Source organism: Erythranthe guttata, chromosome 12, assembly GCF_056151865.1.
Source record: "Erythranthe guttata isolate IM_541 chromosome 12, IM_541, whole genome shotgun sequence".
NCBI lineage: Eukaryota > Viridiplantae > Streptophyta > Magnoliopsida > Lamiales > Phrymaceae > Erythranthe > Erythranthe guttata.
In genome coordinates this window covers 3,910,325-3,926,545 of record NC_142544.1, presented here as the reverse complement: position 1 = coordinate 3,926,545, position 16,221 = coordinate 3,910,325, and the positions used below count along the sequence as shown (strand labels likewise).

Here is a 16,221-nt window from a genome sequence, read left to right as displayed (position 1 = left end):
GACCCCGCCCGAAATAATCGGGTACCCGGTTGCCGGGTACCCGGTTATTTCGGGTCGGGTTCGGGTAATGATTTCCAAGTCAAAAACCCGAATAACCCGACCCGAATGCCCACCCCTAATTACAGCCACCTCTCTCCTTCTAAATATTTTTACGTAAAATTTAGGGTAAATTACAACCACCTGAGGTATGGTCAATTTATGAAACACTACTAGAAAATCAGGCTGTTGTGACGCTTCAATGACGCCCTAATATGACACTCTCTAATTATCGTCTCAAAAACTATACTATAAAGACGGATAAAATTAGAAGCGGGCCATTTTCTCAATATTACATTTTCTTTTAATTTTTTAATTCTCGGAATATAACAAATATGACGCTTTTTAGGAACCCGTCGTAATAGACTACTTATTTTGAGACGACTTTCATGAGGCGTCGTATATTCTCTATTAGTTGTCACGAAAACAAAAAACCTGCGCGGAAAATTCCCTAAATTAATTCATAAAATTTCCCCTTACCCTCGAAATATTTGGCGGCATAAGTCACAACCCATTATCTCAACCTTTTTACTAACCCTTTTTCCTTCTCCCTCCCCCAATTTACAATTCCTCTTCATACTACCCTAATTGACGGTTCCTCTTCTAATACGGATGGTGGTGTTTCTCCTTTGCCAAATAATTATCTTTCATTGAAGTATCGTGCTTTGCCTTCTCAAAAAGGTAAAAAAGTTCATCATCTGGTTATTGAAGTGATGTTAGTTCCATTTATTTAATTTTTATTTTCTGTATAAAATTTGACATATAAATGACCCTATGATTACGTATGTTGCTCCAATTAGGCAAACCCATAAGAAAACTATGATTTTGGTGGGATTTTGATTTTGGTGGGGTTGATTTTGGGGGAAGAATTAATCTTGGGTAATACCCCCTCTCTCGCATATCTCTTTCCCTCTATAACTTTGATTTTTGTTCTCTCTTGGCCCCCCCTTTTTTTTTTCTTTTTTTTCCCCTGTTTTTTTTTTCTGTTTTCAGAACATAGTTAAGATTTAAATAATTGTTTGAACCATTTTTTTTAATTTATTTGTGGTGAGTTGAAGTGTTTGAACTAGTAAATTTTTTTTTTTGGAACAATATGTATTTCAGTGAGTAGTTAATTATATTTTTGTTTAGATTTATTCTTAAAATTATTCTAGAGATGTTTTGCCATGGTTGAGAGAACGTTTATGTGTTCATTATAGTTAAACATATGTAATATATGAATTCCTTTTAAAATATAAACTTGATAGTATATTGTATATCGATAAAATAAATACCGGTTTAATTGTCGAGTTCTACAAATTTGTTAAGTGTTTCTTTTTTTTTTTCTCTTAAAACGTTATAAAAAAAAAACTCTCGGAAGAGTTCTGAATCGGTCGTCTTCTGGACTCTAGTAATGCTCAGTTACTAAAGAATAATTTTGACTGAATTGTATGACCTTAGATGTTGGTGTGTATGGTTGGAATCAGACATAAATATTTTTTTCCATGTTTCAGATATGGTTTTTCCTTATAACTCTAACTCTTTTTCAATGTAATTCTTGTGAACTTGTACAGTATGTATAATAAGAATTTGATATATGTAAAGTGAAATCAAATTAATATGATTTAGTATGGGAGGTCTAATCGAGTACTCAAATCGTGTTAATTTTTTGATAATGCATGTATATTTTTATTTCGACTGTTCTCTAAAACTAACTTCTTCTAATTAAACATGATGATCAGGGGTTTGAGTCACTCAACGAAGGTGATTTCAATTTCTATAGAGATCTTGGTTGCTTGGGTGAATTATTCGTAAGATTTGAAGTTTAAAGGTATTTTTTCTTACTCACTTACTTTATAATTTATTATTGTATTACTTCTATTTTTTTATTACTTCTGGTTCATTACAAAAATACTTAGATGGACAAAACATGGATGGATCTACCAAGGTCAAGCAATGAATATCGAATAGGATTGCAACATTTTTTGAACTTAGCCTTCTCAAATTCAAATGATGGGATGATCTTATGCCCGTGCAAAAAATGTAAAAATGGTCTATGCAAAACACGTTCGGTTGTGTCAGAACATCTTCTCTGGAATGGGTTTTTGAGTGGGTACACTAAATGGCTACTTCATGGAGAGTTATTCTCTAACGAAGTGCCGTCAAATAAATATGATCATATGAATGCATCTGATAATATGGAAGAAATGCTGCATGATGCATTTTTCGTGCATGATGAAATCAATGATGAAGAAACAATGCCAGATATTGAGGAAGTAGAAAGACCTTGTAAAGAAGCTGAGAAATTCTACAAGCTCATGAAAGATGCAGAAAAAGAACTTTATCCTGGATGTAATAAGTTTTCCAAACTTTCTTTCATTATTCGATTACTCCAGATAAAGTGTCTTGGTAATTGGAGTGATAGTTCATTTACCTTGTTGCTTACTTTATTAAGAGAATCGTTTCGAGAGGATGTTCAATTGCCTAATAATTATTATGAAACTCGGAAGATATTGAAAGATTTGGGTTTAAACTATGAGAAGATTGATGCATGCAAAAATGACTGCATAGTATACTGGGGCGTGAATGAATATAAGACCAAGTGTGAGACTTGTGATGAGCCAAGGTGGACCACACCAGAAAGTACTCCGGATGAGAGTGGTCTTCCATCGAAAAAATCTAATAAAGATCAGAAGGTGCCTGTAAAAAGATTCTGGTACTTCCCGTTGAAGCCAAGGTTGCAGAGGTTGTTTATGAATTCTAAAACTGCAGTCCTTATGAAGTGGCATGATGAAGAACGAACTAAGGATAGTATCATGAGACACCCGGCCGATTCCCCAGCATGGCAAACTTTTGACTACAATAATCCCGAATTTGCTAGAGATTCTCGCAATATAAGATTGGGCTTGGCAACTGATGGTTTTAATCCTTTTAAAACCATGAATGTAGCCCATAGTACGTGGCCAGTAATATTAATGCCATACAATCTTCCACCTGCAGATTGTATGAAGAAGTCTTACTTTATGTTATCTGTACTTATACCCGGTCCCTCTGAACCTGGCAATAATCTTGATGTATATTTGCAACCCTTGATTGCTGAGCTAAAGGAATTATTTGAAGTTGGAGTAACTACATACGATGCTTCTTCGAAAACAAATTTCCAAATGCGTGCAGCTTTATTATGGACTATTAGTGACTTTCCTGGCCTTGCATCTATATCTGGTTGGAGTACGAAAGGAGAATTCGCTTGTCCCGTGTGTTATAAGTTTACTAACTCTAAATGGTTAGACAATTCTCGCAAGTATTGTTACATGTGTCATCGTATTTTCTTACCCGATGGTCATCCGTATCGAAATGAGAAAGCCACGTTTGATGGGAAAAAGGAACTTCGAAAGGCACCTCCTTATTTGACGGGATCCACGGTATTAGATGATATAAAAAATATTGATAACAAGTTTGGAAAGAATGTGGGCGATTTAAATTTACCTTACAGCTGGAAAAAAAAAAGTATTTTGTTTAATTTGCCATACTGGGAAAAAAATCTTGTACGTCATAATCTCGATGTTATGCGCATTGAGAAAAATGTGTGTGATAAGGTTTTGTATACATTAATCGATTCCGATAAGTCAAAGGATAACTATAAAGCCCGCATGGATTTGAAGAAAATGGGCATTAGGAATGCACTCCATCCTTATACCGATGAGTTTGGAAAAGAGTGGATACCGACATCATCTTTCACATTAGATAAATCTGAGAAGGAAAGATTTTGTAAGGTATTGAAAAATGTTAAAGTTCCCGATGGTTATGCTGCAAATATTTCGAGGTGTGTGCACTTGAAACCGACTAGAATTTTTGGTTTGAAGAGTCACGATAGTCACATAATGATGCAACAATTGTTGCCACTTTCATTGCGTAAACTTTTGCCAAAGTCGGTACGTTCACCTTTGATTCATTTGAGTCGTTACTTTAGAGACTCGTGTTCTAAAACACTTCAAGTTGGTGATTTGACACGAATGGAAAAAGAGATTGCTCTCATACTTTGCCAGCTTGAAAAGATCTTCCCCCCTGCATTTTTCGATATCATGGTACATCTGACTGTGCATTTGGTTACCGAGGCAAAATTAGCTGGTCCGGTACATTATCGTTTGGATAATTACATCTACCCCTCAACTACAATTTTTTCTTACACCTCCCCCCTTATGGTGTCAAATTCAACATAATCATCTAGATTCCGTGGAATGTGCTCTAATTTGTACTCGTTTTGTGTAAAAATATTGTTTCTGATGCACCAAAATCAGATATATACAAGCCAAAAACCTTCAAATTGTGGAGCTCGAACGGGATGAAACGAGTACAAAAGTGATAATATACCATATAATCAAGAATATTCCACTAAATTTGAAACTGCAAGGGTGGACGTGTAAGAAAATTTTAGTTAAGGGGTGGTTGTAATTACCCAAACAAGAGGGAAGTTTTCTTAGTTTTACTATACCTCAGGGGGTAGTTGTAATTTACTCAAAAATTTATGTAATTCGGTTATTTATCAAACATAATCTTATATTCATTTCAGTAAACGCGATGAAATGTTGATGTACCGAAATTTCAGTTCAATTTTACCAATTTAACATCCCTAAATTTACATTTGGAGAATTTTTTTCATAAGATAAGAGCAACTCCAATGGAGGCACTAAATGAGGTATCAAACTAAAAAACTACCATTTTGATGCTCTAAAATTAAAAAATCCTTCTCCAATGGAGGCATTAAATGGAGAATTATTTTGATACTCAACCACCCCGAGGTGCAAAAATACTCCCTGGAAAATGAGGTATCAAAAATATAACCACCCAATTAACCTATCACTATTTGACACGTGGCATTTAAAAATATAATTATTCATATACTTAAAATTTGATATTCTATTTGATACTTGTGGTTGGAGTGAATTTTTTTTCAAGAAGTATCAAAGTATTATATCAAGTATCAAATCAATATTTAATGCTCCATTTTGATATCTCCCATTGGAGTTGCTCTAATACATAGTTTAAGGAATAACTGTAATTATCGGCTAAGGAGACAGATTTCTTAATTTACAATAAGTCACGGTAACCGTAACTTGCCCTATTTTATATTATAAAACTAATATTTTATTATTTTATTTTATTTTTTTACAAATTAAATTATCAATTATTTTTTCAACATAATTCTTTTGAATTGACTACACTGTTGACAAGTCATAGAAATCTCAACATCTCAGTTGATTCACTAGGCCATATCTTTTCAGTACAGATTGACATTTGACAGGTTAATTAATTACTAGCCTCTGATCCTATAATTATGAAGGGCTTCAGTTAAACGTCGCCGTTTCAAGCAAATCCATCAGATATCCTGTCAAATTGAATGCTCTAATTACATTTACTTTCCTGAAATAATTTGTCTCAAAAACTCTCTCAACCTTTCGATTTTCTTTCGCAAAGCCCGTGCAAATCGTCAACAGATCGGAGGTAATTTTTACGTTTTTACGACACTCTTGTTATGTAGATTACGAATCCGAAAAAAAAACAAAAAAAATCGGACTTTGGCCTACTCGTGTGAATTTATACGAGCGCATCCACTGCGCTCGTGTAAATCCACACGAGCAGGCCAAAGTCAGGCCTTGTTATTTTTTTTTTTTTAATTGCTCGTGTAAAAACACACGAGCGGTTGAAAAGGGCTCGTGTGATTTCACACGAGCGCTTTTCAACCGCTCGCGTGTTTTTACACGAGCATTTTTAATTTTTTTTTTTTTTTTTTAAATTTATTTTTTGAATTATAAGATGCTCGTGCAAAAACATGCGAGCATTTCAACAGTGCTCATCTGATTTCACACGAGCACTGTTGAAATGCTCGCATGTTTTTGCACGAGCACAACAATTTAATTTTTTTTTTTTTTTTTATTTCGTAGGAATAGTACAAAAGGTAAATAGTTATGGTAAAAAGGTAAAAAATCATGGTAAAAAAGTGCCTGAATGTTTAATTTGGTCTGCGTATATTATTACCCTTTACATTCCAAGGTATATTTGAACCTCGTTAATTAAATATTCAATTAGTTATCTGAAATGTTAAATTTCGTTTCAATTTTACTAATTTCGTTCTGACTTCAAACCTGATTTCGACATGTTTATATTTTGATTTTTGCAAAATTCGAAACATAAAAACTGTAGTCATTTGGGTTAACTTTCTAATCCAACTTAAATCCGCTAGATTGGATGCCGTGTGACAAAGTTATGCATGAATGAGTCACATTTTGAATTTTAGATACCTCAATACATCAAAGTTGTGGGCAGTATCCATTGATTCATGTATATCTTTCTCGTCCGACATTCTATTTTGGTGATTCAAGTTAGATTAGAAAACTTACTCAGAATACTACAAATTCTATTTTTCGGGTTTTGCAAAATTTGGAATTAAAAATGAACAAAATCACGTTTGAAGTCGAAACGATATTATTAAAGCTCGAACGGCATATATCACATTCCATTAGTTATTAATTCTGTTTTTTTAGAAACTTGATGAAATGATAATTACAGGATGATATTTAGTAAACGTTAGTCAATTTTTTAATTTTGGTTTTCAATCACATTCCATTCACTTATAATCTCTTTAACTTTGTTCTTCTAATAATTTTTTTTGATTTCACTCTCATAATTAAATTTATTACATTTAGTATTGTTGAATTTTTAAATTCAACTAAGAATTTTAAACTTTTAGAACTAAATTGAGAAAAATCATCTAAACTCAAAATTTGTTCTTTAAATTGAAAAATAGAAGTTTTCACTTGAGTGAATAGTTTTCGGTAGTTTCTGGGAATAAAAAACAAAAAAAAAATGTTGAAACAATTCGATTTTTTTTTTTTAGAAATCCAGAAAAACGAGCATCTACGGCAAACACTGCCCTAAGTTACGCACAAAATTTAATAAATTCATATTTTAACGATTAATAATGCGATATTCAACCAAAATAAATGTTTGCAAAAAAAAAAGATGGGATTGATAGTGAATTTTAATTTTATTAAATAATATATCATGTGTTTATTAAAAGATGCCATGTATTTATCAAATCCTTACAATTTATTTATTAGTATCGGTTGTCAAATAAATAATTAAAAAAAATCTAAAAAAGCCTCATTCAAATATGAAATACCCCATTTTCCCCCCTTTATAATTTGCCCAAAATTTCAATATAAATCTGAAGTCGCACTTTAAATTTTGTACTAAAGTCGCTGAAGCAATTAAAACCCGACTCCAACTCTATAAAAAAGCCCTTGCACCACCCCATTTTCCCTCTACCCAAATTTCTCGGAATACCCAGGTTTTGTTTCTCTCTCTCTCTCTCTCTCACACACACAGCACATACTGAGTGTGCTTTCTCGACCACTATATGCTCAACTGCACCCATTCTACACTGTAATCACAAGTATTTTAACTTCAAACAAAGGGTTTTTTTTGTTTTTTGTTTGTTTGTTTCTTTGATTTGATTTTTTTTTTTTTGATTTTTTTATAGAGATTATTAAAAATGTCGAAAAGGGGGAAAAAGAGCGATGACGAGGCACTGTCCGGAGGCGACGAGCCACCGAAGAAGGTTATGAAGTCCGGCAAGGATTCCGATGATCCCGACAGCGTTTTCATCTGCGAGGTTCATTTATTTACCCTCCATTTTAGGGTTTAATTTCCCCCCCTCTCCTCTGCAAATAAAATAAAATAAAGATTGCATCTTTATAATGGGGTTTTTTGTTTTGGAGTGTAGCTGTCGAAGAATAGGAAAGTGTCGGTGAGAAATTGGCAGGGGAAGACCATGGTTGATATTAGGGAGTTCTATTTGAAAGACGGCAAAGAAGTTCCTGGCAAAAAAGGTCTCTCTCTCTCTCTCTCTCTCTCTCTCTCTCTCTCTCTGTGTATTAGGGTTCATTTTGATTCATTCATTTTTATTACAATGAAATGTTTAAGGTTGGTGGTTATCTTCGAGGTGTTCTTGAATGTGACTGTTATATGCTAAAAATGTATAGTTACATAAATCTAATAAGGACTCGTTTGGTTGGAGAGATTTGTTATGATTAACTAAATAATAAGATTTTATTCGATGTTTGGTATTCACAATAATTTGCCGGGTCGGCCCGCAAATATTATGTTATTATGGTTTATCTTGTCTTGTAGGTGTGTTTTTTATTGGATCATCGAAGGTCTAATAATATAATTGGTTTCATTAGATTATTTTATCTTATCTTGGTTAAGCTTATCTTGCCAAACCAAACGGGGCCTTAGAAATTTAATATTGTTATGTATCTTGTTTCCCAATGTTGTTTCCACGTGCTTGTATTCTGACAGATCAATTTTGTGGCAAATATGAAACCCTGTTTTCCAATTCTTGAATTAGGGTTTGCTGCATCAAACGCTTCGGTTTCAACTATTTACTGGAAAACTGTTTTATAGTTGGAAGTAGTAAATTATAGAGTTATTACAATGTTGTAATATGCGATAAACGATTCGTTCTTCTCTAAAGGAATAAGAAGTTTGGAGTAATGCCGAGAGCTAATCTTGCTCGATAAATTACATTGAATGATAACTCTATGAATGGGTAACTTATCTTCGCATTCTATAGATAATCTTATTTACTATTGATTTGTACTTGGTAGAATATCTCAATTTCTTAATTGAGCCGATTTAGATGTAATTTTTAAATTTCAATTTTTTTTTTAATTTGGATTAATTCAAATTTTTATATGTGATTACAGGCATATCGTTGCTCATGGATCAGGTAATCTTGCCTTATAAAAACCGAAGTTTTTTTTTTCCTTTTCCATTCTTAATATCTCGATTTCAGTATGGATCTTGTTATATGGTTTGGTCTCGTTGTGTTTGCAGTGGAAAATACTTAGAGACCATGCGGATGAAATTGACAAGCTGATGGCTGGTGTCGAAACATAATCTCGCTAAGGGGTTAATGTTTTTTTCTTTTTCCGTTCGTCTGAAATGAATTCCTAAGTAGCATGTAATGAGAGGGCTTGTATGTATATGTATGTGAACCCTCTTGCTTGACTTTTATGCTTTTGTTTAATATCCAAATGCTAGTGGCTTTTTGGTAAATCTCTAACTTCCGGTGGAGCGTTTTTTGATTTGGTTGCTCGGATTCCCGGATTGTACCTAGATTGAACATCAAGTATGTTTACTATGAAAGGTGTTTTCTTCGGATTGTTTAGTACTTTCTTTAACCTCGATTATGAGTTTGTGTGGTTTCAAGCTGATTATTATCGGGCCGGTCGGCCACAAATCACTCCAAAATATGCTGAAAATCGCACAAATCACTCCAAAATATGCTGAAAATAAATAAATCAACTCTAAATGTGGTGATAATCACACAAATCGCCCCTAAATGTGCTGAAAATTGCATATATCACTCTCAGACTAAATTTTGTAATTAGCGTGCAAGCACATCGCAAATATCACTCTCAGAATAAATTTTGTAATTAGTGTACATCGTATCGCATTGCGATTTGTAGCGATATTTGGTGTTATTTGATTACAATCGATACATATAACAAGTTGTAGAAATATAATATCGCGGTATATCACAATATTGACTACTTGTCATTATGTGACTTTTAATAATAACATAAATTAATATTGAGACTGACATAAATTAATATTGTGACTGACAAAAGTGTATTACTATAATGGAAATAACATGAATAGATTATTACGAATGATATTAATGAATATATTGTACATCTGAAGATCCATTTTTGTTTTGTTTGGATTAATTTTTTTTCTTTCAATTAAGGCTTCTTGATCTAATATTTTTTTCACTAGTCTTGTTTTAATTGCAGAGAAATTCAATACATGTGTATATATCTCGAAATCGGAGCAATAAAAAACCGGGTCCAAATGGCCAGAACACGGTCGAACCGGAAACTGACCATTGAATCTGTTTTTCACCAAACCGTGGCGTTTTAATTTTTTATATTCTATAGTGAACGACGTCGTTTCACTATTTAGATTTAGAAAAAACAACTGAAGAAAAAAAAATCGCAGATAACTTACAGGAAAACAAAATATACAAACCTCTTCTCATCTTTTGCACTCCACTTTCATATACATGTACTGAGGTTCTCCACCATCTTGCCGCAATTCGCCGCTGAAGCGGCATCCACTAGGCATTGTTGTTGTAATAACCGATAAACGGATATTTAAATTCATGAATAAAACGGCATCGTACAACTTATATAAGCGTGGGCGCGCTTTTATGTTTCATCATTTTATTAAGTTTATTAGTGAAAGTTAGAACAACGTCGTTTTGAGAAAATCAGAGAAGTAGGCACACCTCATATGCATGGGAAGCACCACACACAAACCTTCTTTCCCATCACATGTTGGCAGTATAAGAAGACAAGGGGGGAGCTGACAACTTTGGTCCATTTCCTGATAATTCTTAGCTTAATATAGATTAACTTTATATTCTAGAATTCTTCTTATCAACCCTAGAATATTAGAGCCGCCGCCATTGTTAAACTGAGGAGTTACCCCTGTTGCAGGTTTTATCATTTTCAGAGCTTGAAGATTAAAGATAAGGTGGAGTTCATAACATTTGGTATCTAGAGCCACCGTTTCTGGTTATCCTCACCTTAAATGATGACTAGGAGTCATGTGAGAACAAGGTCAAGTGATAACACCAGATTTGATGCAGAAGTTTATTTAGATGAACAACTCGCTTTCAACAAAAGGATTCAAGGAGAGATGATTGTTGGTTGTAATACCTACACGCAAGTGCACGTATCGTACAAGTAATATAGTGGACAATTAAGTCCGGATATCGAACCCACAGGGAATATTTAATTACTTAATCCTAGACGCTAAATTCTAGCAATTATTATCAAGCCCACCCTACACAATCGACTTTAGAGAGAATTAATTAAATTAAACTAAATTAAAAGGCAAGCAAAAACAAGAAAGCAATTTAAAACGAAGATTTAATCAAGATAAGCAAGCCTATGATTTTATTCTTCCCCCCTATGTGATTATTACTCCCCCAAATCCTTCAATTATGCAAGTAATTAACCCGGATTATTAACCTGAGATGCTAAATTAATCCTAACCCGCTTCCGCGTGTATTACGATTCTAATACCCTAGATTCAATTACTGTATTCCTACGCAATTAATTCTAAAACATAGCATTAAACACAAATCTCAATAATGGCTACCTAATAGATTAACTATATTCATATGTTAATACCACAGAGGCTCTTCTACCATAGTTCTAATTATTAACCCGATCTTCCGATTCATGCGATTAACAATAACATAAAAGCGCATAAAGTGGCCAGTTTCATGAACTTAATAAAACAAGTATAAGAAATAATCCGAAATTAAAACTTGCATAAAATCATAGAAAATGGTTCATAAATCCCACATGGAGTTCCAAATAAAATCCTAGAAATAAGAAAACTAACTACTCATGATTAATGGAAAAAAGCAAATAAAATTAATCATAAACGATAAGTCTATGCTTGGAGTCTTCGAATTCTTCGTTATTGCTTTGTTGCTCTTGAAATTGTGTAAAAGATCGACTCCCAATTGCGTGCTTGGCTTGGTCTTATATAGGGTGAAAAACTTGGGGAAGAAGGCAGTTTCCTTGTGCAATTAAAATCCCTTTACTGCGCTGCCTCGTGGTCTCGGACCGCCGTCCCGCATTTTGAACTAAAACTCGGACGACCGTCCGAGCTTTAAATCTTCATATTTTTGACTTTTTCACTTTAGGCCCATATTTTCTCCAAAATTGCAGTTTTTACCCCATACTTTTCCAATTCTTCAATTTGTACCTAAAATACAATAAATCAACTTTTTAAGCACCAATAATCGTTAAAACACACCAAAAGATCAAATAAAAAGGTACGGTAAAGTGTAAAAATTTACACTTAGCAATGATTGAGATGCAAGCCAATTTCCAAGCTGAAATGGCTAAAATAAGAGTGGAAACTAACCAAAAGATTGAAGATCTAAGTAAGCTGGTGAGAGAGCTGGTGAAAGCTGTCAATGGAAACCATGGAAAAGATCCTTACACTCAAGGTAATTCATTTGAAAATCCTCTAAGGTTTTCTGAAAACACACACAATGCACAACACCAAATGCATGTAGAAGTGGAAAATCATAATAACCCTGGTAGATGAGGGAAAAATAGAGCTGTCAAAGTAGAATTCCCAAAGTTTGATGGGGAATTTCCTAGAACATGGTTGAGGAGATGCCACATATACATTGCTTTGAATTCCTAGCTATATTTTTTGCAGTACAGAAATGGAGAGCAGATCTCATTTGTGGGACTTTTGTGATAAGAACCAGAAAAGCTTTAGATATCTATTGGAATAAAAAAACTATTACAATATAAGTACCTAGCTTCAACTATACCAGAGAATATAAGAAGAGAACTGAAAATAGTGCAGCTGATGCACTCTTCAGAAGAGAGAATGATGAGATATCATTGAATCAAGTGATAGTAATCCAACCTATGTGGTTTCAAAAGGTTAGACAAAGCTATGAGAATGATGAAGAGTCATAGGAAAATATTGCTAATTGCTCTTTGAGACCATTTGATGTATCATTTTACCAATACAGTGGGGAGATTCTAATATCCAAAGGCAAAATCTTTGTAGGAAGTCAACAAGATCTGAGAAAGAACTTGATTGAGCAAATGCATGGAACAAGCATATGAGGGCACTCTGGAATCCAGAACACTTATCAAATTATCCAAGGGGTGTTTATATGGCCTGACCTCAGAAGTCAAGTAAAAGAATAGGTCAAGAATTGCCACATATGTTAACTGATTAAGCATGAAAATGTCAAAACACAAGGAGTTTTCCAACATTTACCTATTCCAGAGGGTGCCTGGACTTGCATTACAATGGATTTCATTGTGAAATTACCCAAATCTCATGGGAAAGAGAGCATATGGGCGGTAGTTGATACGTTTACCAAGAATGGACATTTCATAGCTCTCTCACAACATGTGACAGCTTCTTCTCTGGCTCACATATTCATAAAAGAGATCTATAAGTTACATGGACTACCAAATTACATCATTTCTAACAGAGACCCCATATTCACAAGCCACTTTTGGAAAGAGCTAATGCAATCCTTAGGAGTGCAACAACAATTGAGCACTGCATTCCATCCCCAGATTGATGGAAAAATAGAGAGAGTAAACCAATGCTTGGAATCTTACTTGAGGTGCATATGTGGGCAAATGCCTAAAAAATGGAGCTCTGTATGGTTGAATGATGGTACAACACCACTTTTCATTCTACCATCCAGATGACACCCTTTGAAGCTCTGTATGGTTATAAACCACCACAATTGGGATATGGTCCCCAATTGCTCAAAAAAATAGGAGTCAGAGTGTGGATGGAAGAACACCAAAGGTTTACTCAGCAATTGAAGAGATTGCTAGAAAAAACTCAAGCTAGGATGAAATTCTACTATGATCAAAGCAGAAGTAAAAGAAATTTTGAGGAAGGTGAGAGTTAGTCTATATAAAACATAAACCTTATAAACAACTAAGCTTGAGGAAAAGTCATTTATGGAAGCTCTCCAAAATACAGTGGTCCATTCTCATTCTTAAGAAGATTGGACCAGTGGCATATAAGCTTGGTCTTTGACAATAAGGTGCACCTAGTGTTTCATGTTTCACAACTAAAAAAACATGTAGGGGGAAATGCTCAAGTATCTACCAATATACCACCCCTTGATGAAAACAACCAATTTCTCTTAGTGCCAGAAGAAATTTTAGAAAGAAGAATGATAAAGAAGAACGATATTGTCGTAGTGCAATGATTGGTGAAATGGATTCATCTGTCCAGGGAGGATGCTACTTGGGAAAATGCAGAAGAGATGGGGAAGAAGTTTCCCACTTTTCAGCCATGAGACATGACTGAAGAAAAGAAAAGAGTAGTGTAACAACCGAATAAATGAATTTTTAAATTCGTGAATAAAACGGCGTCGTCCAACTTATATAAGCGTGAGCGCGCTTTTATGTTTCAACATTTTATTAAGTTTATTAGTGAAAGTAGAACGACGTCGTTTTGAGAAGATCAGAAAAGTATGCACCCCTGATCTGCATGGGAAGCACCACACACAAACCCTCGTTCCCTCACATGTTGGCAGTATAAGAAGACAAGGAGGGAGCTGACAACTTTGGTCCATTTTCTGGTAATTCTCAGGTTAATATAGATTAACTTTATATTCTAGATTTTTTCTTATCAACCCTAGAATATTAGAGCCGCCGCCATTGTTAAACTGATGAGTTACCATTATTGCAGGTTTTATCATTTTTAGAGTTTGAAAATTGAAGATAATGTGGAGTTCATAACAATTGCTAGAATCCGCCAGGTGCCGAAGCGATTGAGTTCTTTCTTTAAGCTGAATCGTGCAACTTTTAAATTCATTTTTTATTTCATTTGATGAGCAATTTGCAATTGGTTTAAGTTCTAATTCATGTCTCAGTCTTTCAATTCAATTGAGTCTTTCATATATGGTTTTTGGATTATATTAGGCTTTAGTTTTATATGTTGCTCAATGAAGTAAATGTTTTTTTGGATATATTTATACGTGTATAAAAGTAAAAAAAAAAATGAATAAAACTCGGATTGAACCGGTCCAACCGTGACCAGAATATCTAGCCGATTTTGTGCCCGGTCCTGTTTTGACAACAATGGTATATGTTATATGGGTAGAAATAAATTTTCACATGATTATATGTCGATTTGTACATTGCCGTTCAAATAATTGTTACTCACATTTTTCCCTAAACTCGATTATTAGTTGCACATTGCTTATTTTCGAATTTGGGCGAAACACTAATTACAAATGTCAATTTAGTTTTTAGGCGTAAAGTGCAACCAATCTCATAGTTAAGGGCACATCTGGTTCACACTCTGTTTTACAATGATTAATGAGTTATACTCCCCAATGTCCCACATGATATTTGCTCTTTTTTGAGTTATACTCGTATCCACGCACATAAATCAGAAAGTATAAGTGGTTCTCTACTCTCGGATAAAAAAGAACTTCAACAAACTTTACAATAGTTTACAGATTTGCAGAACGATTAGCCATACCTATGGGTGACCCAATAGTAACTCTTTCTCAAAACTCCAACAAAGTTTACAGTAGCAGATAGATTTGCAGACTGACTATCTAAACCTACGACCTATTGTAACTCTTCCTCTGGGAGAAGAGCTTGGGACACCCATGGCTAGAAAACAAGATAATAAAACACATTAACATATTGAAAAAAATGAAATTAAAAAACTAAATGAATTTTTTTAAAAATAATTAGCTCGCTGAAGAAATGAGACAAGACGACTAAGTTTGACTTTGATTTCATATAAAAAAAAACTTCGTATAAAAAAAACAACATCTCCTAATTCGTTCATAAAAACACATAAGCTAAGCATCACAGAACTAATGGTATCACATTATATTAGTGTGCATAAATGAACGGTAATGAAATCATTCTTTGTTAATCTTGATATACATCTTCTGACTGAGTTTTATATGATTTTTCATTTGGGTTGGGTCAGATCCATTAGATTGGAATCAAAACACTTTTGAAATAAATTAATATTTCTTTTATGTAAAAAGTTACTGATCTACTTAATAATTAAGTATATCAACAATAAGGTTACCAGACCCTATACACACAAACATGTCGATTCAAATGTTACGATTTGATTAGGTCTTTACAAGTCGATCTATTCTTACGATTTACGATTTGATTGTTACAGAATTAAATTTGATTATTTGTATGATAAGTTTTAATTAAAGAATATTGGACTTTAATTATAAATAGTTTTTTTTTTAAATTACACGGGTTGAACTGCAATTCTTTATATTTTTATATTTATACATTGTGTTTGCATAAAATAATAAACTATTGTTAGTTAGTTTTCAATAGTTTATTGCGGCCCAACGGTAAGGTCTCTTGTTCATTTCAATTGTCGCAAATTTAAATCCCACCAAACACATTTTTGGGTGAGTTCCGATTCCCTGGGTTGAATCGACGGATTGAACCGGCGGTTCACGGGCCTATAAATTTCACAAGTTGCATATATAAACACCGGAATCTATTATTTTGTTGGAGTGCCTCTTGTGATTGTTGCTTCATTTGGAATAAAGGTACAACC

The 16,221-nt window shown here is 33.8% G+C and overlaps 2 protein-coding genes across 2 annotated transcripts; both read left to right on the top strand.

The window, feature by feature from the left end:
* The first annotated feature begins 541 nt into the window (after nt 1-541).
* Nucleotides 542-4,235, top strand: LOC105954316 (uncharacterized). Its single transcript, XM_088827206.1, has 3 exons — nt 542-717; nt 1,758-1,846; nt 1,935-4,235. Exon 3 carries the CDS (start codon nt 1,935-1,937, stop codon nt 4,233-4,235), a length of 2,301 nt encoding a protein of 766 aa, XP_088683332.1. The 5' UTR covers nt 542-717; nt 1,758-1,846.
* Nucleotides 4,236-7,344: 3,109 nt separating this feature from the next.
* Nucleotides 7,345-9,247, top strand: LOC105959867 (RNA polymerase II transcriptional coactivator KIWI). Its single transcript, XM_088826818.1, has 4 exons — nt 7,345-7,687; nt 7,799-7,904; nt 8,784-8,806; nt 8,914-9,247. Exons 1-4 carry the CDS (start codon nt 7,568-7,570, stop codon nt 8,974-8,976), a joined length of 312 nt encoding a protein of 103 aa, XP_088682944.1. The 5' UTR covers nt 7,345-7,567; the 3' UTR covers nt 8,977-9,247.
* The last annotated feature ends 6,974 nt before the right edge of the window (nt 9,248-16,221 follow it).